The sequence below is a fragment of the Callionymus lyra genome, chromosome 2, assembly GCF_982586985.1.
Source record: "Callionymus lyra chromosome 2, fCalLyr1.hap1.1, whole genome shotgun sequence".
Lineage (NCBI taxonomy): Eukaryota > Metazoa > Chordata > Actinopteri > Syngnathiformes > Callionymidae > Callionymus > Callionymus lyra.
This window is the reverse complement of record NC_141819.1, coordinates 6,706,677-6,732,744: the sequence shown is the minus strand read 5'-3', so window position 1 is coordinate 6,732,744 and position 26,068 is coordinate 6,706,677. Positions and strand designations below refer to the sequence as shown.

General features: G+C 39.2%; 1 protein-coding gene across 1 annotated transcript in view; it reads left to right on the top strand.

Moving 5' to 3' along the window:
• The window catches only part of LOC148085195 (uncharacterized), a 224,433-nt gene that overhangs the window by 102,925 nt on the left and 95,440 nt on the right, over positions 1-26,068 (top strand). Inside the window, exons 20-23 of the mRNA XM_087783328.1 lie at positions 1,606-1,779; positions 3,702-3,875; positions 6,810-6,983; positions 7,599-7,772. Of these exons, the coding sequence (XP_087639454.1) occupies positions 1,606-1,779; positions 3,702-3,875; positions 6,810-6,983; positions 7,599-7,772 (696 nt within the window). The remainder of the gene's footprint in view (positions 1-1,605; positions 1,780-3,701; positions 3,876-6,809; positions 6,984-7,598; positions 7,773-26,068) is intronic.

Below are 26,068 nucleotides of genomic sequence, written 5' to 3'. Positions count from 1 at the left end.
TAAAAAAAAAGAAAAAAAAAAAAAATACAACTTTAAAATATTCTTTTATTATTATTTTTTTTACCTCTTCAAAACTCGTACGTTAATTTTTTTGTTTACCTCTTCAAAACTACAACATTAAGAAGAGGTAAAAATATTTATATTTTTATGTTGTTGTTTTGAAGAGGTACAAAATATTAATATTTCACAACTTTTTCGAGCCTTCAAAAAACAACATTTTACACATTTGGGCAACAATTTTTTAATGTTATAGTTTTGAAGAGGTACAAAAAAACTACAACATTAAAATATAAATATTGTTTACCTCTTCAAAACTACAACATTCAAATATAAATATTTTTTTCCTCTTCAAAACTACAACATTAAAATATAAATATTTTTTACCTCTTCAAAACTCAAACATTAAAATATTCTTTTTTTTCTTCAAAACTCCAACGTTAAAATATTCTTTTATTTTCTTTTTTTTCTACCTCTTCAAAACTCCAACATTAAAATATTATTATTATTATTATTATTATTTGGTTTACCTCTTCAAAACTCCAACATTAAGAAGAGGTAAAAATATTTATATTTTAATGTTGTTGTTTTGAAGAGGTACAAAATATTTATATTTTACAACTTTTTCAAGCCTTCAAAAAACAACATTTTACACATTTGGGCAATAATTTTTTAATGTTATAGTTTTGAAGAGGTACAAAAAAACTACAACATTAAAATATAAATATTGTTTACCTCTTCAAAACTACAACATTCAAATATAAATATTTTTTTCCTCTTCAAAACTACAACATTCAAATATAAATATTTTTTACCTCTTCAAAACTCAAACATTAAAATATTCTTTTTTTTCTTCAACACTCCAACGTTAAAATATTATTATTATTTATTTTTTTTCTACCTCTTCAAAACTCCAACATTAAAATAATATTATTATTATTTTTTTTTTTTTTACCTCTTCAAAACTACAACATTAATATATAAATATTTTTTACCTCTTCAAAACATAGATGTTATTTATTTTATTTTTTTACCTTTTCAAAACTCGAGGGTTAAAATTTATATTGGATTTTAAACACTTTGACATTTTTATAATGAATTTAAAAGGATATTTGTTGATAACAATATTAAACTATATGTGTGGAAAAAAACTTGACTCAATTAAAAAATATTGTTTTTATTATTCAATTAAATTAATAAAATCTTTAATATACAAATCGTTTAATTATTTAATATTCAATTATTCAAAAAAGTAATTCAACATTTGAAAGGTTGAAATCATTCAATATTGTGATGGCACTGATATACTTCCATAGTTTCTCTTCATCTGGTCCATCAACATCAAATCAACCATAACATGAACACATTCAATCAAACACTTGTTGATGTTCAAAAGTCCAGCATGAATCAATGACGTGTCAATAGTTGGTATCAAAGGTTTGAAAGAAACTTTGACTGAACTATATTAGAGAGGAAGCAGACAACAAACCACAACTGAAGATCTTATCAATGGAAATAGTTGAGTTTGTCTTTAAATAAACTCTTTCAATTCTTGTCAAATAGAAAATTGAAAAAGTCACTTGTTGATGAAACTCGTCTCTTTCACAGGCTGATCAGATGTCGACTTTCAGAGAGAAGTTGTTCACTTCTGTCCTCAGTTCTCAGCTCTCCGTCCTCTAGTCTGACTCTACTGGACCTGAGTGACAACAAGCTGCAGGATCCAGGAGTGGAGCTGCTGTCTGCTGGACTGAAGAGTCCACACTGTCACCTGGAGACTCTCAGGTCAGAACATCATCTTCTCTACATCATCAAAGCTCAAATGTAAAGTCAGAGGTGGAAACACGAGTCAAAGTCTGTCATCACTTTGTTCTTCAGTGAAGCAGCTCATAGATTATTATGGTTATCCTTATGGTTCATCTGTTGTTCATGAGGTCTACGACTATTTTAACAGTCGACTGGTCACCAAACTATCAACCATTAAGTCGACTAATCGCATCATTCTTACATTGTTCTTCAATTTATCATGAAGTTTCTTTCACTACTTTACTTACTTTAGGGTTCTTTTGAACCTAAATATGTTCATAAATGTACATTGAAGCCAATAAGTTTTGTTTGTCATGTCTTTTACTGAGACTCCAATTCATTCAGCAACAGTCCAAACCAACAGAGTCAAAACAACCATCAACGGAGACTTAAAACATAAACAAAAAAACAGCAGATCTTTGTTCACTTTATAAGTATTTTGTACACGTCAGTATTATTAAAGGAATCATAAATACATTTGTCTTGTGACAGAGAAAACACTCAGAGTGGTGACTTTGACTAACTGAACCACATTAACAAGTCATTTCAAAGTCAATTGTTCACAATAAATGACTGTTTTTACTTGAATTTAATGTTGCAACTGTGTGAATAAAATCATTATAAAATAAAGATCAATAATACAATTATAAATAACTTAATTTCACTGACACTCACGTATAGAAAGTATAGTTTTGTATAAGCATCAGTTAACAGTCAAATCATATATTGATGATCATTTTAAAGACGTGCTTAAAGTCATCATGTGTGGTGGATGTAAAGAGATCAATGAAAGTTGATGTCATTTGCTGTAAGATTCACTTCAAATGTGAAGAAGATATTTCTGTTTGATTATTGATTCTTTCAGGTAGTAGATCCAGATATGAACATTTTATTTTGTAACATTTAGGAAATCCATGTGTGGTGAGTTGTTTGTTTTTGTACAGTGTAGGCTGCCCTCATCGTGTACTGACACTATTGTTAACTCGTCATCTTCATCAGCCGCTGGTTACGACTTCTTCACCCTCATTTAGAGGATTAGCGCCCCCACAAACAGGACAGGAGAGATGAAGTATTGACGTGACAACCAAGTGTGTTGTAAGAAAATATCAATATTTGTGCTCAGGTTATATACGGGTGTGAAAACTAACATGTTGGTAAGAAATGTCTTTCTCCAATGATTTGTGAGGCTCATCTACAACTACTTCACTTCACACTGAACACATGTGTCTCCATTTCTTGTTGAATCCATTGTGCTGATGGTATCTGTGATCATTCTCCTGACATGTGACTGTTCATCATCTTCTCTCTTCATGTCTGGTCCACAGTTCATCTGGTTTCTTGTCTCTCAGGAGAAATGAAGATAGAAATAAATGTCATGTTTCTAATATCTGGAGAGAAACTAGACGAGTGTCGTCTCAGCTCTTGTTTCCTGGTTGATGAAGCAACTGAGCCAGATTTCCTTGTTCGCAGACGATGTGTTGATAAATGTCACTTCCTGTTGAAGTATTATTTATTTTCAGCTCATGAACTGAATGTTGAAAAACACTTTATTTAATTTAATTTGATTAATCAAGATCAAGTTGATCACGTGAAAACATTCACTGAAATACTTGTTCATGTTCCAACAATTCAGCATAAATCAATGATGTCTCACTAGTTTGTAGGAAAGTCTGTTTTTCCAAAGTAAATATTTAACAACAAACCACAACCTCAACATTGTTGTTACTCCTTCTTCATGTTTGTGTTTCTGTCGTCATGTTCAACATTTCACCCTCATTTATACCAACCTGATAAATATTCAAACAAACATGTGACCATGATCTTATGAAAGTAAATAGTTGATTGTTTTTAAATAAAGAATTGAAAAAGTCACTTGTTGATGAAACTCGTCTCTTTCACAGGCTGAACAGATGTCGACTGTCAGAGAGAAGTTGTTCACTTCTGTCCTCAGTCCTCAGCTCTCCGTCCTCTAGTCTGACTCTACTGGACCTGAGTGACAACAAGCTGCAGGATCCAGGAGTGGAGCTGCTGTCTGCTGGACTGAAGAGTCCACACTGTCACCTGGAGACTCTCAGGTCAGAACATCATCTTTTCTACATCATCAAAGCTCAAATGTAAAGTCAGAGGTGGAAACACGAGTCAAAGTCTGTCATCACTTTGTTCTTCAGTGAAGCAGCTCATAGATACATTTGTATGTTTGTGTAGCAGGTAAAGATGTTACGTAGTTTATAAAAATATCATCTTAATAAATCATTGTATATACAGTGCCTTGCGAAAGTATTCGGCCCCCTTGAACCTTTCAACATTTCGCCACATTTCAGGCTTCAAACATAAAGATATAAAATTTTAATTTTTTGTCATGAATCAACAACAAGTGGGACACAATCGTGAAGTGGAACGAAATTTTTTGGATAATTTAAACTTTTTTAACAAATAAAAAACTGAAAAGTGGGGCGTGCAATATTATTCGGCCCCTTTACTTTCAGTGCAGCAAACTCACTCCAGAAGTTCAGTGAGGATCTTTGAATGATCCAATGTTGTCCTAAATGACTGATGATGATAAATAGAATGCACCTGTGTGTAATCAAGTCTCCGTATAAATGCAGCTGCTCTTTGATAGTCTCAGGGTTCTGTTTAAAGCGCAGAGAGAACCATGAAGACAAAGGAACACACCAGGCAGGTCCGAGATACTGTTGTGGAGAAGTTTAAAGCCGGATTTGGATACAAAAAGATTTCCCAAGCTTTAAACATCTCAAGGAGCACTGTGCAAGCAATTATATTGAAATGGAAGGAGTATCAGACCACTGCAAATCTACCAAGACCCGGCCGTCCCTCCAAACTTTCATCTCAAACAAGGAGAAGACTGATCAGAGATGCAGCCAAGAGGCCCATGATCACTCTGGATGAACTGCAGATAACTACAGCTGAGGTGGGAGAGTCTGTCCATAGGACAACAATCAGTCGTGCACTGCACAAATCTGGCCTTTATGGAAGAGTGGCAAGAAGAAAGCCATTTCTCAAAGATATCCATAAAAAGTCTTGTTTAAAGTTTGCCACAAGCCACCTGGGAGACACACCAAACATGTGGAAGAAGGTGCTCTGGTCAGATGAAACCAAAATCGAACTTTTTGGCCACAATGCAAAACGATATGTTTGGCGTAAAAGCAACACAGCTCATCACCCTGAACACACCATCCCCACTGTCAAACATGGTGGTGGCAGCATCATGGTTTGGGCCTGCTTTTCTTCAGCAGGGACAGGGAAGATGGCTAAAATTGATGGGAAGATGGATGGAGCCAAATACAGGACCATTCTGGAAGAAAACCTGTTGGAGTCTGCAAAAGACCTGAGACTGGGACGGAGATTTATCTTCCAACAGGACAATGATCCAAAACATAAAGCCAAATCTACAATGGAATGGTTCACAAATAGACGTATCCAGGTGTTAGAATGGCCAAGTCAAAGTCCAGACCTGAATCCAATCGAGAATCTGTGGAAAGAGCTGAAGACTGCTGTTCACAAACGCTCTCCATCCAACCTCACTGAGCTCGAGCTGTTTTGCAAGGAAGAATGGGCAAGAATTCCAGTCTCTCGATGTGCAAAACTGATAGAGACATACCCCAAGCGACTTGAAGCTGTAATTGCAGCAAAAGGTGGCGCTTCAAAGTATTAGCGCAAGGGGGCCGAATAATATTGCACGCCCCACTTTTCAGTTTTTTATTTGTTAAAAAAGTTTAAATTATCCAATAAATTTCGTTCCACTTCACGATTGTGTCCCACTTGTTGTTGATTCATGACAAAAAATTAAAATTTTATATCTTTATGTTTGAAGCCTGAAATGTGGCGAAATGTTGAAAGGTTCAAGGGGGCCGAATACTTTCGCAAGGCACTGTATATATATATATATATATATATATATTTTAATGTTGTAGTTTTGAAGAGGTAAAATAAATAAAAAAATAAATAAAAATACAACTTTAAAATATTCTTTTTTTTTTCTTTTTCTTTTTACCTCTTCAAAACTCCAACATTAAGAAGAGGTACAAAATATTTATATTTTACAACTTTTTCGAGCCTTCAAAAAACAACATTTTACACATTTGGGCAACATTTTTTTTAATGTTATAGTTTTGAAGAGGTACAAAAAAACGACAACATTAAAATATAAATATTTTTTACCTCTTCAAAACTACAACATTCAAATATAAATATTTTGTACCTCTTCAAAAATAAAACATTAAAATATAAATATTTTTTACTTCTTCAAAACTCCAACATTAAAATATAATTATTTTTTTTTACCTCTTCTAAACTCCAACATTAAATTAATATTATTATGATTATTATTAGGTAAAAACCTCTTCAAAACTCCAACATTAAAATATAAATATTCTTTAGCTCTTCAAAACACAGACGTTATTTATTTTATTTTTTTACGTCTTCAAAACTCAAGGGTTAAAATTTATATTGGATTTTAAACACTGACATTTTTATAATGAATTTAAAAGGATACTTGTTGATAACAATACTAAACTATATCTGTGACAAAAACCTTTACTCAATTAAAAAATATTGTTTTTATTATTCAATTAAATTAATAAAACCTTTAATATACAAAGCATTTAATTATTTAATCTTCAATTATTCAAAAAAGTAATTCAACATTTGAAAGGTTGAAACCATTCAATATTGTGATGGCACTGATATACTTCCATAGTTTCTCTTCATCTGGTCCATCAACATCAAATCAACCATAACATGAACACATTCAATCAAACACTTGTTGATGTTCAAAAGTCCAGCATGAATCAATGACGTGTCAATAGTTGGTATCAAAGGTTTGAAAGAAACTTTGACTGAACTATATTAGAGAGGAAGCAGACAACAAACCACAACTGAAGATCTTATCAATGGAAATAGTTGAGTTTGTCTTTAAATAAACTCTTTCAATTCTTGTCAAATAGAAAATTGAAAAAGTCACTTGTTGATGAAACTCGTCTCTTTCACAGGCTGAGCAGTTGTGGACTGTCAGAGAGAAGTTGTTCCCTTCTGTCCTCAGTCCTCAGCTCTCCGTCCTCTAGTCTGACTCTACTGGACCTGAGTGACAACAAACTGCAGGATCCAGGAGTGGAGCTGCTGTCTGCTGGACTGAAGAGTCCACACTGTCACCTGGAGACTCTCAGGTCAGAACATCATCTTCTCTCTTCATGTCTGGTCCACAGTTCATCTGGTTTCTTGTCTCTCAGGAGAAATGAAGATATAAATAAATGTCATGTTTCTAATATCTGGAGAGAAACTAGACGAGTGTCGTCTCAGCTCTTGTTTCCTGGTTGATGAAGCAACTGAGCCAGATTTCCTTGTTCGCAGACGATGTGTTTATAAATGTCACTTCCTGTTGAAGTATTATTTATTTTCAGCTCATGAACTGAATGTTGAAAAACACTTCATTTTATTTAATTTGATTAATCAAGATCAAGTTTATCACATGAAAACATTCACTGAAATACTTGTTCATGTTCCAACAATTCAGCATAAATCAATGATGTCTCACTAGTTTGTAGGAAAGTCTGTTTTTCTAAATTAAATATTTAACAACAAACCACAACCTCAACATTGTTGTTACTCCTTCTTCATGTTTGTGTTTCTGTCGTCATGTTCAACATTTCACCCTCATTTATACCAACCTGATAAATATTCAAACAAACATGTGACCATGATCTTATGAAAGTAAATAGTTGATTGTTTTTAAATAAAGAATTGAAAAAGTCACTTGTTGATGAAACTCGTCTCTTTCACAGGCTGAACTACTGTCAACTGTCAGAGAGAAGTTGTTCACTTCTGTCCTCAGTCCTCAGCTCTCCGTCCTCTAGTCTGACTCTACTGGACCTGAGTTACAACAAGCTGCAGGATCCAGGAGTGGAGCTGCTGTCTGCTGGACTGAAGAGTCCACACTGTCACCTGGAGACTCTCAGGTCAGAACATCATCTCCTCTTGGTTCTGATAAGTTTCTAAAAGTGTTTCTCCTTCATTTCAGTCTGTCATGGTGTCAGATCTCAGAGAGAGGTTGTTCTTCTCTGGCCTCAGCTCTGACATTGAACCCATCCCACCTGAGAGAACTGGACCTGAGCTTCAATCATCCAGGAGGACCAGGACTGGAGCTGCTGTCTGCTGGACTGAAGAGTCCAGACTGGAGACTGGAGACTCTCAGGTATGAACAGAGCAGCAGAACTCACTGACTGAACTCCAAAGATCTTCAGACTGAACATTTGATGCTCAGACTCTTCATCTGAACTGAGCACATGAATCTAACTCTGAGTTCCTCCATGTTCTCCTGCTGGACACCAGTGGAAGCATGAAGGAGACAGTTGAGACTGAGCAGCCTGTTTATAGATCCATCTTTGTTGTCATCAACAGTCTTGACTGAGTCGTCCACTGAGAATGAAACAATATTCATGAAACATCTGAATCAAATGAATCTGATCTTCTGACTCTTTCTTCCTCCAGGCTGAATGACTGTGGACCAGATATGTTAGACCTTCATCCATGAATGGTGAGTTTGATTCCATTGATTGACTTCAACATCAAAGCTCATCTGCTGACACAGCAGTTGAAGGTCTTTGTGGACATGGACTTGATGAAGAAGATTCCAGAACAAACGTGCAGATGTTAAAGACTCACAGTTACAGTATCAAGTGAAGCTCTGATTCCAAATCTTCAAGTCCTTCAGCTCAAAACTCTTCAGGAGCTTCAACATCAACATTGTTTCAGTTTGACTGTCAGTGGAGAACAAAGAAATATTTCTGTCAAATATTTGAAATCAGACGTGAGTTTGATCATCAACTCACAATGATGAGTCACTTTAAACATCATTTCACACATGAATCACTTCATATTGAATCATGTGTTCACTTGAACATCTTCATCACAACTAGACTAGACTCATGTTAGCTACATGCTAGTTTAGCTGCTGACTTCATCTTCAAATCTGACATTCAAGATGATTCTGGGATGTTTCAGTCACATGGTTCTTCTCTCAAGTTCTCAGAAGAATGTTGACAGAACATTGACTCGTCTCAGTTTGGATCAGTATATGATCGTCAAGACAACGTTCTTCCACCATCATCACCTCATGTCTCTTCTTCTCTCAGTCTTCACTCTCACTGGACTCACACACAGCAGCGCCTCCTACTGTCCAACGACAACAGGAACTTGATGGAGGATCAGGATTATCTGGATCATCCTGACAGATTTGAAAAGCTGCGACTGAGGAGTGACTACCACAGTGACTCTCAGAAGAAACAGAGGGAAATAACTTGAAGATCAACCAAGAAGATGAATGTTAAGATGTTAAGACTTCAAATGACTTCAATACAAGGTTTTAATTTTTACAGCTCGATTCATTCTTGAAACATCCTGACCTGAAGAGGAACAATCTATTCAAAGATACAACTAATGGTTCATTGTTTTGCTGCTCATGTTATTATCAATTTTAATTGTTGTTTTCTGAAGTCGTTCCATGACAACAGTTTCCACATTGAACTGATCCTGATGCAAAGAAAGTTGTGGATTCCTGCAGTAAATCTTGAAATCACTTTTTAGATCCTGATTTTAAAAGTAAAGCATGGAAACACATCATTTAGATGTTAAAGAAGGAAAATCTCTCAACAAAACTAATAAACAACATGTATTTAAACAAAGTAATTGTACTTTTAACTCTAGAATTCAAGGGTGAGATAATTCCATATCGGCAGCTGAAGAAAGCCTAAACAATTAGTAAAAATGAACATTTAAATAAAGTTTGAACATTCTGTTCACTCACTCTCTTCACTTTGATGTTCCCTGATCTTATTTTCAAATAAATCCACTGGTTTGGTCACTTTCTTTTTGTTCATCTTCTGTCCAAGTTCTTCTGTCACACACACACACACACACCTACACATGCACGCACACACTCTCTATATGTCATCGCAGCAGTGGCCACTTGATGGCGCTAGTGTAGCTATTCCATTGTGACTATAGTCTACCTTTAGTAACGTGATAATAATGAGGATTATTCTGAACAACACCCCATTTAATGATTATTTATTGGAAATAAAGAAGTAAATTACTTTGATAACAAGCTTCTCTCTATAGACTACTTATTGTTTGACAAGAGTAATTTATAAGAAAATAATATTAATAAAACAGTTTATTTTGTAAAAAAAAGAAAAGATTAAAGATGTCAAACATGTTTCAAATGTAACAATATACTTCTACGTATTAATGGCATCCTGGGGGTCAATGGATCAGCGTTCACGTCGTATCCTCTGTCAGTACCCGCCGAGGGAAACTAATGATCCTTCCAGCAGACTAACTTCTAAGAGACAAAGCCTGCAGGTCTTACCTATCCTACCCACCCTGCCATCTACGTATGTGGGGGACAGCCACCACCCTGACTGCGGATACCCAGTAGTGGATAGTGTTGTTGAGGCACTTTCACACTGGGCATCCAGAAACTACCTTTTTCTGACTGACGACACCAAACAAAGATGTTCTTTCCACTCATCCAGGTGAAGATATGAATCGGTAAAGCTGGTGTCGTCCAAGTTCTTGTGTTCACCGTTCAAATTGTGTAAAAGAGGTTCAATGGCATGATTAACTACATGAGAAAATTCTTAACTAATCTCTCAGAATCAAACACTGAAACAAACACTAAAAAGTAAAGTGAATATTGAAGTATGATTACTGGCAACATGTTTATTCATCAAATTCATACAGAAAATGTTTCTGGTATCAATGATTGCTTCAGGCTGTGTTTCCCGGTGAGGATCGATGAAAAGTTAAAAACTGAAAGAATAAAAGTTAAAAAAGACTCATGTTATCATAAAATGTGTCATGAATGACCATTTTTCTGATTCAAACTTTTCTTCCCTGATGTCTCCTGGTTTCACTGCAGAATGTCTACAACATTCACACAAACATACTTGATTTCTCTGGGTAAAAATCATTCAGAGATTTCCTGATGTTTCTTACCACATGTTTGCTGATGACATCCAGCTATACTGCTCTTTTGATCCAACTGAGCCCCAGAGGCTGAACAGCTTAGTCAATTGTTTGCTAGAAATCAAAAAATGAGTGAAAACACTTTGCAGCTAAATGTGGAAAAAACAGAAACTTTATTTATTGCTCCTGATGATAAGATTCCAGGGTTGAGTCAGTTCTTGGGTGACTTAGGTCAGTCTGTCAAACTGAGCCTAAGAAACCTGGGTGTTGTATTTGACAAAGACATGTCTCTAGTTCAACACTGAAGAAAACTGACCAGAAACTGTTTCAACTAAGAATAATCTCTAAACTTAGAAAACGGCATCGGTGGCAAAGTACTCAGGACGTGCTCTGACCAGTTAAGTGAAATTGTTGGACTTCTGTTCAACATGAGCTTGACCCTGGGAAGAGTTCCACTACTGTGAAAGACGTCCTGTGTGGTACCGGTGCCGAAGACTCAGCACCCTAAGGATCCCAGCTGCTACAGACCTGTGGCCTTGACATCCAACCTTATGAAGGCTCTGGAGCGGCTGGTCCTTAGTTACCTGAGTCCTCTGGTGCGCTCCTCCATGGATCCGTTGCAGTTTGCCTACCAACCTGACATCGGCGTGGAGGACGCCATCATCTTCCTTCTCCACCGAGCACTTTCTCACCTGGAGTCGCCTGGAAGCACTGTGAGGATCCTTTTCCTGGATCTAAGCAGTGCTTTCAATACCATCAGGTCAAACATCCTGAGGGACAAGCTGGAGCTGTCTGGAGCGGACACTCACCTCACAGACTGGATTGTGGACTACCTCACCAACCGTCCACAGTTCGTGAGGACCCGGGATGGTGTTTCGAGGACTGTACTGTGCAGTGTAGGGGTCCCCCAGGGAACAGTGTTAGCACCATTCCTCTTTTCACTGTACACTGCAGACTTCCAACACCTGTCTCCCACCAGTCACCTGCAGAAGTTCTCGGACGACTCCGCCATCGTTGGCCTCATTAGGGACGGGGACGACGGGCCGTACTGGGGACTTGTCCAGGACTTTGTTGACTGGTGCCTAGAAAACCACCTTCAGATCAACTCCAGCAAAACTAAGGAGTTGATTGTGGATTTCCGGCGGTGTCCCTCCATCTCCCCCTTACCACTGAACATCCAGGGACAGGACATTGAGATTGTCACGACTTACAAGTTCCTGGGTGTTCACCTCAACAACCGCCTGGACTGGGTGGATAACACTGCTGCTCTTTATAAAAAAGGGCGGAGTAGAATCTACCTGCTCCGGAGGTTGAGGTCGTTTGGTGTCCGGGGGCCACTCCTGAAGTCATTCTATGACTCAGTAGTGGCCTCTGCCATCTTCAACGGTGTGGTCTGCTGGGGGAGCAGCATGACAGCAAAGGATAGGGCTAAACTGGACAGCCTTATTAAGAAGGCCGGTTACGTCCTAGGGCGCCCCCTGGATCCTGTGGAGGAAGTGACTGGAGGGAGGATGCGGAGCAAGCTGGGCTCCATGAGGAGGAACTTGTCTCACCCTCTCCAGCACACACTGAGGGCATTGAGGAGCTCCATCGGTGATAGGATGCTCCATCCCCGGTGTGTGAGGGAGAGGTACCGCAGGTCTTTCCTCCCTGCTGCCATCAGACTCCACAACAAGAACACACCAAGATAACTATTTAACTGCACCTCTTGTTATTTATGTAAATATGATTGTGTATATATTATATAGCGCAGATTTATCTTTTATTCTATTAAGATTATCTTTCTCGATCTTATTTCTGGGTGTTTTTATTTCTCTTGCTGTTGTTAAACCGAATTTCCCCTCATCTTGTTTAAGAGAGGATCTACTGTCGCTGAAGTCAATGGCACGGGCTGGAGATCGCCACGAGATCCCGATCGAACTTCAGCGCGTTACAGAGGCTGTCGGGCAGGGAAGAGACAAAAGGCTAAGCTAACAGACAATCGGAGACGTCACAGACCAACGATCCCAACGATCACGATGGGGAACGTCAATTCACTGACGAATAAGATCGACGAGCTGTCTGCCCTCAACAACCAGCGGATCTACAGAGAGAGCAGCTTGTTGATCTTCACGGAGACGTGGCTCACTCAGCTGACTCCGGACTCACTCGTGGAGCTGCCTGGTTTCCACCATCAGAGCGGACAGAGACGCGCGCGCGTGTGGGAAGCGCAGAGGAGGAGGTCTGATCATGTACGTGAATAAACGCTGGTGTAGTCCGGGACACGTTACTGTAAAGAAAGTCTCTTGTTGTCAAGATTTAGAACTGTTGGGTGTCAGCATGCGTCCATATTATCTACCGCGTGAGTTCAGTCACGTGATCGCGCTGTGTGTCTACATTCCTCCGAGCGCTGCGGCTGCATCTGCCTGTGAGAAGATCCACACAATGACAGCTCGACTTCAGAATCAACATCCTGACGCGTTTATCATCATCTCTGGAGACTTTAATCATGCCAACCTGGACTCTACTCTGCCTACTTTCCATCAGGCTGTGGATTGTCCCACCAGGAATAACAGGACAATTGACATTCTTTATTCCAACTTGAAGGATGCCTACAGAGCCAAATCTCTTCCTCCACTTGGAAGGTCCGATCATAACCTCGTCCACCTTCAGTCACAGTACACTCCTCTGGTGCAGAGACAGACTGTGACCACTAAGACAATCAGAAAGTGGACACCAGCTGTGGAGGATGCCATCAGAGACTGCTTTGAAACAACAGACTGGGATGTGCTGCTGAGGTCTCATGGTGAGGACATCGAGGGTCAGACACACTGTCTAACAGATTATTTAAATTTCTGCTTGGACTTGTCGCCCCTACTAAGACTGGAAGAAAGTGGCATTCAGGAGCAGGGACAGGGACGCCATGAGATCAGCTCAGCAGGAGGTGAAGCGATGCTTGAGGGAGGCAAAGGACACCTACAGGAGGAGGTTGGAGGCGAAGCTGAGCCGAGAAGAAATAAGAGAGGTCTGGGATGGTTTTAAAACCATCACTGGACACAAGACCAAGGCCTCTCTGACTGCAGTGGACACGGTGGAGGAGGCAAATGGTCTGAACAACTTTTTCAACAGGTTTGAGCAGGTCACCTCACCCTCACTGCTGCCCGCCTCAGGACCTGCCCCACCTTCTTGTGCCCCCCTCAGCTCCACACAACCACTTCCCAGCTTCACCTCACTCCAGGTACAGGATGTACTTCGGAGGATTCGTCCAGGGAAGGCTGCTGGTCCTGATAAGGTGTCTGCTCGACTGCTAAAGACCTGCGCTGCTGAACTAGCTGAGCCACTCCAGCATGTCTTCAACCTCAGTCTACGGCTGGGGAAAGTACCAACTCTGTGGAAGACTTCCTGTATCGTTCCAGTCCCTAAAAAGATCCGACCAAGTGTGCTGAATGATTATAGACCGGTGGCACTGACTTCGCAGCTGATGAAGACACTGGAGCGGCTGGTCCTCAAACATCTCAGGCCACAAGTCCAGCACGCGCAAGACCCCCTGCAGTTTGCCTACCAGCCAGCAGTTGGTGTGGAAGATGCCATCCTTCACCTCCTGCATCGGACCTACTTCCACTTGGATAAAGGAAGCGGTTCAGTGAGAATCCTGTTCCTGGACTTTTCTAGTGCCTTCAACACTATCCAACCCACTCTGCTGCAGGACAAACTGACTAAGATGCATGTGGACCCTGGTCTGGTCTCCTGGATTACGGACTATCTTACTGATCGACCACAGTATGTCAGCCTGAAGGACATCAAGTCTGACACTGTGGTGTACAGTACAGGAGCACCTCAGGGGACAGTACTGGCCCCTCTCCTCTTCACCATCTACACTTCGGACTTCTGCTACAACTCAGAGCTGAGTCTCGTCCAGAAGTTCTGCTGACGACACTGCCATTGTTGGATGCATCAGGGACAACAGCGAAGACGAGTACAGGAGTCTGATACGTGACTTTGTGGACTGGAGTGAGAGCAACCACTTGCAGCTGAACACCTCAAAGACCAAGGAGCTGGTCTTGGACTTCGGGAGGTCCAGAACAAAGCCACATCCAGTGTCCATCAGAGGCGACGAGGTGGAGATAGTGGACAACTATAGGTACCTCGGTGTGTGGATGGACAGTAAACTGGACTGGTCCTGCAACACAGACCATGTATATAAGAAGGTTCAGAGTAGACTGTACTTTCTGAGGAGGCTTCGATCATTTAACATCTGCAAGAAGCTCCTCTGCATGTTCTACCAGTCTGTGGTGGCCAGTGTCCTGTTCTATGCTGTGGTGTGTTGGGGTGGGAATGTGTTCAAGAGGAGTGTCAACAGGTTGGACAGGTTGATCAGGAGGGCTGGCTCTGTGGTTGGAATGAAGCTGGACTCACTGGTGACAGTTGCTGAGAGGAGATCATTGAACAAACTACTGTCCATCATGGATGATGACAGTCATCCTCTGAACACTGTCATCAGTGAGCAGAGAAGCAGAATGAGTGCACGAATGCTCCTACCCAGGTGCAACACTAATAGACTCAGCGACTCATTCATCCCTCGGGCTATTAAATTGTACAATTCTGAGTTCGGGGGCAGGAGTGCAGTGAGAGTATCTGGATGTTCTGTTCTATGTTAGTCTTTGTATCCTTTGTCTTTGTTGTTTTTCTTTGACTCTATGTTCTTTGTCTTTATCTTTATACTTAGATTGTGTAATTGTGTTCTTTCTCTTTATTTCTCTTGTTCTTATTTTATTTTGATTTATTTTCTTTTTTTTTATAAAACAATTGCTGTATGTATGAAAAAAAACAATTTCAATCAATAAAGTTTTACCTTACCTTACCTCATCAGTCGAGCGGTCAGACCAATATGCAAACTGGAAGGGGTCCAGGGCGGGGGGAGCTCAGAGTTGATGTGCTGCAGGACTAGCCGCTCGAAGCACTTTATAAGGATGGGAGTGAGTTCGATCAGACGGTAGTCGTTGTAGCTGGAGGGGGACGACTTCTTCGGGACCGGCATGATGGGGGTGGCTTTGAGGCGGAGGACAACAGTTGTATTTTTGCATAGTGTAAAGTAAATTCAACTTAATGTAGAAAGATGTTTCCAACACTGATATCAAAAGCAGTGTTTAACTAAATCTGTATTATCTTAAGTGTCTTCATAGTGACTCAAAAAGAACATTTCAAAATCACACACATGAAAAAACAATAAAACAATCATTCAAGGTTTACTCAGTGTGAATTATCATGTGACTTTTTAGGTTACAATTACGTGTAAAACACTTTCCACACTGAGAACAGATGAAACGTTTTTCTCCAGTGTGTATTCTCATGTGACTCTGGCAAAGATGGTGGTGTTGACTCTGAGATGACAGAGCACGGGACAGAGCTCACTCAGGCGGCGAACGACCTCATGATGGTAAATTATATTTGGAAAATGAGCAAACATAGTTTGGATAACGTTGTATCTAGACACTCACCGACTGGATGTTTCCCGTTTTTATCAACCTGCCTATTCAAAAATTAAATTGTCAGGGTCTTATCTGGTAAATGGCACATAAACTTGTACAAATGAAATGGAAATGGTAATTCAGCATCTTGAGTGCATTTATAGCTACTTCAGCAAGTGAAGAGAAGCATCATAAATGTAGTTATGTATGCGTTTATACATGAACCATCCTTCATGGGATCATCATCGGATGGTTCGGGTTGTATGGGAGAAATATTATTAGTTTTGTGTACGTGTCTGACATAATAATACTTAAGAACCTTACATAATCTCATGTACATATTTAACTAATATTAAACTATTTATTTTTAATACAATACTGATGATGATGATGTGCTTGTATTGGTCAACCAGCATAATTATCAATACTAATATCTCTCTTTTTTTTCTAGATTGAAGATGATCCAGCTGTGGACAGAGAGGATCTCTGTACAAGCTCCATTATTGTTATGGTAAGGCTGATGAAAATAACTAACACCAAAAACTGCCTGTTTTTTAACAGTGCAGTGTTAGTGATTCACTAATATAATTAACAATACTAATCTTTTGTAGCCTGTAGAAGATGCTGCTGTTGATAAAGATGGTCAAGACAAGGAAGGTCTTCATGCAGCAGTTGATTATTCCATCAAACCAAAGCCAGAAACATTAGAACTCTTCCTTCATTTTCACCCACAGCAAAAGTCAGACAACCATGTAGTCTGAGGGCATTTTTCAGCAAAGATGGTTCAAACAGGATATGGCTAATGTACGATAAGGACACAGGAGCACTCTTTGTTTCTTTGCATGGCTTATATTAATCCTAGGGATAGTGGCTCCTTCATCACTGGCATGACCAACTTAACACACATTCACCTTAGAGTCGATCAGCAAAGTGATATTCACCCAAACTGTGCCGAGTCAAACTTCCTATGGTCCTCTAAAAAAACCATTAAGGACCTTCTCCTGGACCTCACATGTCTCTTCATAGACAGCAAGTCTGCAGGAGGCGAGAAGTGTTGGAGCGTCATAGACGTCATGAAGCTCATCAGCAGAAGAGGTTTGAGCAACAGAGTCAAGCTGAGGCAGCAACAATCTGACTATGACACTATTGATCATGGGAAGCTTTTAGAAATAATTGTTTGAAACAACTTCTAATTAAGGTAAAATTATGTCCAATTAAACTGCTTTAATTATCAATTAAAAATATTTATCTCTTTGGTTTTAACTAAGGCTTCGGGATGTTTTAATTGCATTTCTGAATGTACTCTCAGCTCATGACATATTGTATTTTGTGATTTAAGTATCATTTTTGTTTCTCATTTATATCTTTCAGAGGAGACTCCAGAGAGTTCTCGGACCAAAGCGGACTTCTGCAAATATCAAGTTTTCACTTCTTTTTTCTTTTTTTCCTCAAATAATATTTTTCTGTTTTCACTTTAGTTCTCATTTTCATAAATGTTGTGGGTTTAGTTTTCATGTACTACATAGTTAGCTTTGTTTTTCCATCTATTGATAACTAACATGTGCTTAGTGTAGAAATTGTGTTGCCATCTAGTGGTGTATTCATTGTATCAATGACCTGAGTAAAACCATGATGTTCTTTAAACTCACCACGCTACTGTACTTACTTAACTGCATTCTACTTTAGGGTTCAGGTAAATGTTTACTATATGATTTAGGTACAAAACAACGTAAAATACTTTTTATCAATGTACAGGCTTGATAGCCTCCCACACAAATTCACCATGATAGTAGTCAAGGTTCTCATGAATCATAATCCAGTGGATTTTTTCACTAAGCTTTTAAGGATTTTTTTTATTTAATTTTTAAAATGTCGTCATTAACATATGACTTTATTTAATGATCATTTATTTCACATTTCTACATTAAAATTACTTCAAATTTACCAGGATAGTAGTCAAGATCACAGTGAAACATAATCCAGTGGAATTGTAAGGTAAGGTAAGGTAAAACTTTATTGATCCCTCAGGAGGTCTCCTTCGGGAAAATTTTTTTTACCAATAGCCAGCAATTTTTCATAAACAATAAAAAATAATACATGAAAAATAAAAATAAGAAGAAGAACAAAAAGAGGAAGAACAAGATGACACAATCTAAGTATAAAGACAAAGACAAAGAACATAGGTCAAGGAATGAAAAACAACAAAGACAAAGGATTCAAAGACTAACATAGAACAGAACGTCCAGATACTCTCACTCCACTCCTGCCCCCGAACTCAGAATTGTACAATTTAATAGCCCGAGGAATGAATGAGTCCCTGAGTCTATTAGTGTTGCACCTGGGTAGGAGCATTCGTGCACTCATTCTGCTTCTCTGCTCACTGATGACAGTGCTGAGAGGATGACTGTCATCATCCATGATGGACAGTAGTTTGTTCAGTGATCTCCTCTCAGCAACTGTCACCAGTGAGTCCAGCTTCATTCCAACCACAGAGCCAGCCCTCCTGATCAACCTGTCCAACCTGTTGACACTCCTCTTGGACACATTTCCACCCCAACACACCACAGCATAGAACAGGACACTGGCCACCACAGACTGGTAGAACATGCAGAGGAGCTTCTTGCAGATGTTAAATCATCGAAGCCTCCTCAGAAAGTACAGTCTACTCTGAACTTTCTTATATACATGGTCTGTGTTGCAGGACCAGTCCAGTTTACTGTCCATCCACACACCGAGGTACTTATAGTTGTCCACTATCTCCACCTCGTCGCCTCTGATGGACACTGGACGTGGCTTTGTCCTGGACCTCCCGAAGTCCAAGACCAGCTTTTAAGACACACTAAGCTTTTAAGAGTATAATTCTATGATATTTAATATGAATGTGTAGTTTTTTTTTACATGTTATATAATGATATGACTTTCAAATCTACGTCAAAAAACAGAGTTTAGATACATTTTCCGCTATATCTGTATTAACACAATTGTTGTTGGTTAAAATAAATAAATACATAAAATTATAAATATAAATAAATATTATAATCGTTTACTCCAAAGACATTAGAGCAGGATTGCATCAGGTTGAATAAAAACAACATAAAACATTATTACTGTTACTTTATTGCAATTTTCAAGTGCTCTCATGTATCAGGTGGCTTTCAGCGTCTTTACCGTAAGCTTAGCAATAGACGCGCAAGGTTTTTTTTAATGTGGGCTGAAGTGACGATCGTTCGCGGACTGCGGGCTCACGTGATGGCAGTATTCTACCCGTCTGTAGTTCGGATCATAAACACCTCAGTAATTAATTTTTTCCTGATTTAAATTCATTATTTAATGTGTATGTGCCCACTTTATTGAACGAGACATTTTATTTGTATTTAATGAAAACTAAATAATTACTGAGGTGTTTATGATCCGAACTACATACAGGTAAAATGAGTTATAGAGAAGGGAATATTCTAAAAAATGTTTATCTGAAAAGCGAATTACTTCGGAAGTCGAATGTTTGTATTGCATCGTACAGTTGTGCGTTAATATTAAAAAACAGTTTCAGCCAATCAGCGGCTTCGTCACATGTAGGCGGTTCTTCCGTTGGTGTCAAAGTCACGTATCGTCAGACCAGGAGAAGAAAGAAGAAGTACAGCGAGTTCATGACGCACTTTTATTTCAGTCATGATCTTTGATACCAGCGTCAGAAGGAGTTGATCAGTGTCTTGTTCCATCAGTTCTGGTCAGAAGAAGCTGAATTCTGCTCCAACATGGACCTGAAACCACAGAAGGGAAGAAAGCTGCAGACAGGTCAGTAACTCTTCCGCTTCCGGTGAGCCTTTGATCGGCTGCTTGAACGTGAGCTCCTGCAATAATTTCCCCAAACAGTCGTTTTAACGACTACTTGTCCGGATTTTATGCTCATATCACTAAAGATATGTATCAAGCATCTATGATCTATGATCGTGATGCTCTTTTCAACATCAGAGAGTCGATGGAGGACTTCACTCGCGACAGTTACCAACGTCCGGTGAACGTGTTTCCAGCTCCGCTTCTCATCGACTCGGACTCTGTGGAATATCGTTTGATCTCTCGGGTACCGGGCGATTTCCACAAGCGATCGAGTCGGGCTGGAGTACAGGTCAGGATGAGACGCGCAGTCGCGATCGCTTGGAACAACTCTGACGTCATCGAACGTCATCGATGTTTGATCGACATTCCTCTCGCTGAAGAGAATGATGACACATCAGCGCTGCCGTCTGTCCAGACCTCAACGAAAGGTGGTAAGATTTTTTCATTCCTCTCTTTAATTCGGCTTTTACTACGGAGTTGAACGTCAGTGACAGCTGGTACCCACGTGACCGCTGTTCGCTTCAAAAGATCCCGCTCTGCGCGCCTGTCAGTGACGCGGCGTCGTCAGTGACGTCATCGGTGCTGAATGTGGGACTTTTTAATGTTCGCTCCATTACTAACAAATCCTTTATTCTTAATGATCTTTTCACAAGAGTTAATTTGGATTTATTATGTCTTTCTGAGACTTGGCAGAGAGAGGAAGAGTTTATTCAAGGGGAAGCCTCGCCTCTCTGGTCGTGGGGGAGGTCTTGCTACTGTTTTTAGGGAGAGTTGTTCTTGCAAAGTGATTCAGACACAGGAATTCACTACTTTTGAATCTCAGATGATCTTGGTTGGTTCTACAAGACCTTTCTATTGTGTGTCAATCTACCGCCCGCCTGGTCCTGGCGGCGGTGTTCTTGAAAGACTTTAGTGACTTCTTATCTTCCATTATTCAAATGGAATCTGTTCTTATTCTTGGAGACTTTAATCTTCATGTTGATGACGTCACATCTTGTTCTGCTAAAGAACTTTTAACTTTAACTGAAGCCTTTAATTTTGAGCAACATGTTTCTGAACCCACTCATCAAAAAGGCCACATTTTAGACTTAGTTTTTACTCTTAGCCTGGACATCTCTAATGTATCTGTACATGATGTCCATCTGAGTGATCATTCTCTTGTCTTGTTTAACCTGGACTTCATCCCTGAACCTAAGCCTTTGAAAGTTAGGTCTCAGAGGCGTGTCATCTCAGCTGATACTGCAGACAATTTTTCTGCTATGTTTGACGCTCTTTCCTTTGATGACTGCCCAGACGTGGACAGTTTGATTCACTGTTTCACTGGTCATTGTGTTGAAATACTGGATCAAGTGGCACCTGTTAAATCGAACTTGAAAATTCAGAAAAAACGGTGCCCTTGGACAAATGAAGATCTGAAGAGACTTTGTCGAAAGACTGAGTGTCTCTGGAAGTCTACTAAACTTGAGGTGCACAGACTTCACCTCAGGGATCTGTTGACTTCTTACAATGAGATGGTAGAAACTGCTAGATCTGATTACATCAGAAAACTGGTAGCAGCAAATAGGAAAAACACCAAAGTTTTGTTTGACACGATTAATTCTCTTGTGTCTCCTGCTCCTCAAATCACGCCTGTCTTCTGTGAAGCTGACAGCAATGCATTGTTGAGATTTTTCATTGACAAAATTAAATTGATCAAAGAGAAAATCTCTCCCCCTTTGTTTGGAACCCCTACTGTCCCTGAGCCCCTCTCCTCCTCTTGGTCCTCCTTCACTGCTGTATCTTTGGGTGATATTTCAGCACTAGTGAACAAGATGAAACCCTCCTCTTGCTCAGATGACGTCCTTCCTTGTAGGCTTTTTATCAAAGTATTTGATGTAATTGGCCCCTGGGTTACCAATATGGTGAACCTCTCCCTTTCCACAGGGGTTTTTCCCAATGCATTTAAACATGCCACTGTGGAGCCTCTGCTCAAAAAACCAGGCTTAGATCCAACTGACCTCAGTAATTTCAGGCCTATTTCTAAGCTCCCTTTCTTGTCCAAGATCTTGGAGAAGGTGGTGTCTGAGCAGCTGTTCCTGGATCAGAGCGACATCCATGAGAAGTTTCAGTCTGGCTTCCGTAAACATCACTCTACGGAGACGGCTTTATTGAAAGTGTCCAGTGACATCATGATGTCGGCTGACTCGGGTAAATTCACTGTTCTGGTGCTCTTGGATCTGTCCTCAGCCTTTGACACAGTTGATCACCAGCTCCTGCTGAGAAGACTAAGGGATGAAGTGGGACTGTCTGGGTCTGTGTTAGAATGGTTCTCATCTTATCTTTCTGGGTGCAGTTTTAGTCTATCTGCCAATCAAATGAGGTCTGAATCGGCAGATCTGTTGTGTGGAGTCCCTCAAGGTTCTGTTCTGGGTCCTTTATTGTTTTTGCTGTACTTGATTCCCCTCGGTAAAATCATTCAGAGATTTCCAGATGTTTCTTATCACATTTTTGCTGATGACATCCAACTATACTGCTCTTTTGACCCAACTGAGCCCCAAAGGCTGAACAGCTTAGTCAATTGTTTGCTAGAAATCAAACAATGGCTGAGTGAAAACACTTTACAGCTAAATGTGGACAAAACTGAAACTCTGGTGATTGCTCCTGATGATAAGGTTCCAGGGTTGAGTCAGTACTTGGGTGACTTAGGTCAGTCTGTCAAACTGAGCCTGAGAAACCTGGGTGTTGTATTTGATAAAGACATGTCTCTTGTTTGACACTGCAGAAAACTGACCAGAAACTGTTTCCTTCAACTGAGAAAAATCTCTAAACTTAGGAAAATGTTGTCGGAACATGATCTGGAGCTTGTAATCCATGCGTTTGTTTCTTCTCGTCTGGACTATTGTAACAGTTTGTTTTCATGTCTAAACAAGAAGGAGCTGTCTCGTCTGCAGTTGATTCAGAACTCTGCAGCGAGAATTCTGACCCGCTCAAGTAGGAGAACTCACATTTCTCCGATCCTTAAAACTCTTCACTGGCTTCCAGTTTCTTTCAGGATCAACTTTAAAATTCTGGTTCTTACTTTCAGAGCTATTCATGGTCAGGCTCCTCCTTACATCACTGATTTGATCCAGCCTTACACCCCAGCTCGGGCTCTGAGGTCTGTGGATCAGAATCTACTTATTGTTCCACGCACACGGCTCAGGACCAGAGGAGAGAAATCTTTTCTGGCTGTTGCTCCTAAGCTTTGGAACAATCTTTCTCTCTCTTTGCGCTTGATGGAGTCTACTGACTCCTTTAAGAAACACCTTAAGAGGTTTCTATTTGTTCAGGCTTTTCCTTGAATTTCTCGAACTCCTGTGTTGTTCTCAGTATTATCTTGATCTTTAAAGTATGTACTTTTTTGAGTATTGTTTTGATTGTCTAAGCGCTTTGTGACCCTGGTCTCGAAAAGCGCTATATAAATAAATATTACTTACTCTCTGACTCTCACACAAGTCAGCAGTTGATGAAATGAAATGAATCACAACGAGACGATCCATGTTGATGTTTTTAAACAACTGCAGCTCAATCTACAAATGATGACACAGAAAATGTGAACTAAACTGAAACTGAAACCATATTCAAACACGTGACATGTGAATGTGTGTGCGTGCGTGCGTGTGTGTTTGTGCGCGCGCATATTTGTTTAACTTCCTGATGAGGCAGTTGTGAAGAATCGAGTCTTTTTCAACCACTGTGTCTAACTTGTCTATAAATATTCTTTATCAGTAAATGATATACTATTATTGTGTGTCTGTGCTGTTGTAGTGACTGTGAGTGTGATCATGTGAGTGTGTATTGTTAATATAGACCAGAAGTATCGAATTCATGTGACATGCTTTGTGACCCTGGTCAAGAAAAGCGCTATATAAATAAAAAGTACTTACTTACTTACTTACATGCACATCAGCCAATCGGAGCACTGCGTTCAAGTGAGCAGCGGTCCAGTCGAACTTTAAAGAACTTTTGCTTTTGTGAAGGTGTTACGGTAGTGAGAGAGAAGTCACACGCGGAAGGATCTACGTCACTATCACTGATAGATTCTCAAAAAGACTCTGATATGGTGACATTAAAGTATCTTTTCTCTCAATAGATTCCAGAGACGCTTCTGTTCTAGATTTGAAGCGACACTTGCGTGTGACACTGTTGGAAGAAAAGCGGTGGAAATATGAAATATTTATTTTCTGCTGATCTGTTATCATTTCCTGTTTATTCTTTTGTTTTATTGCTAAAAAAAATAAATGTATTTGTTTAAATAATTGTAGTTCTAACTTATGACGTTCTATTTGCTTAAAAAGCTGTTTGTGCACAATGTATTTTGTTATATTGTATTACAAAAAATAAACCGTAATAGTTGACAAAAATATGTCTTTATTTTGATGTTAAGCAGGTTTTGAAGTATTAATAAACAAAGTTCCATGTATTTTTACTGTAGAAAAATTTTAGAGAGAAAAGATACTTTAATGTCACCATATCAGAGTCTTTTTGAGAATCTATCTGTGATAGTGACGTAGATCCTTCCGCGTGTGACTTCTCTCTCACTACCGTAACACCTTCACAAAAGCGCAGGTATTTTAAAGTTTCGGCTGGATTGGAGCTCTCTTCTCTTTCAATGTACGCGAAGCAAATTCCATATGTATCAAGAATAGTAATGGCGTGAAACTTGACTTCCTGACAGGTTTGAAGGTGTCCTATGTACATATTTACTGCTCAGATCCATCAGAGACACATTAATATCAATATTGATCGAAAATAAACGCATGTTTGTAGATACATGAGTGGATAATAAATTATTCGTAAACTTAAAAATATGTTTCTCATTCACTAAACTAATAATCTTTTTTTATTAAGACAACATGATCGATTTATATGGAGTTGTTTTTACAGGCATTTCACGCAATTAGGAAGGAAAGAGAAGGAATTATAAGATTGTTTTTATAATGTAACAAACACAGTGGGATCTTTCAAGTCTTTACGAGAGTCACAGACGTTCTTGTGAAACAACACCACGTCAGTCAGTTATATCAAAGTAAAGCTGCAGAATGAAAGCAGCTAAAGCCAGTTTCCTTCATGTGATCACGTGATCGGAGCTATATCCTTAAAAACACACTTGTATAAATACACCATCACATAATAACTACATGCAAAGAAAACACTCTAATTTTAAAAACATAGTAAGAATAAGTGCATGTGTTGAGGTGAGCCGAGCCACAAATTCTAATGAATCTCAGAGACGATCAGATCATCATCATCATCCATCATCATCCATCATCAATCATCATCCATCATCATCCATCATCCATCATCCATCATCCATCATCCATCATCCATCATCCATCATCATCCATCATCATCCATCATCATCCATCATCCGTCGTCGTCATCGTCATCGTGCTTTAAGTTACTGATCTACAGTTTTATTCTCGTTAAACTGAATGATAAAATGATTCAAATAAGCCACTTAAAGCCTCTGTAAATACGGTATTCTTTATAATAAACGTGTATGTAAACATACAAACATGTATACCAAGTGTGATCCATGTTTGTAATGTTTGAAATTAACGAATATAAACTGTTAATCCATTTTATGTTTTCATTTGTTTCTTTTCTCATCACTGAAAGGAGAATCTTGGGTCTCATGGTTCATTTAAATATGATTGACATATTAATGGAGTCATGAAAAGGGATGAACCCGTCTTAATTCTTCTTTGATTTGGATGAAGAAAGTAAAAATGCTTGAATTCCTGTTACGCACAGATTCATACATCTGAATATTTTTGTGCACTATTTTCTGGGTTTGAGTGTACAAACTTTTTTAGTAGGAAATCAATGTCCTTCTTACATACATGAGGCCCTGAACTTTTCTTCAGTGGACGATGAGATTTTGACACTTCTGGTTATAATTGACACTTTTTGAAGTTACTCTCAGAGGAAAACTATCCAATATAAGGGACTGCTACTTTCTGGACTCTATCTGACTCTAC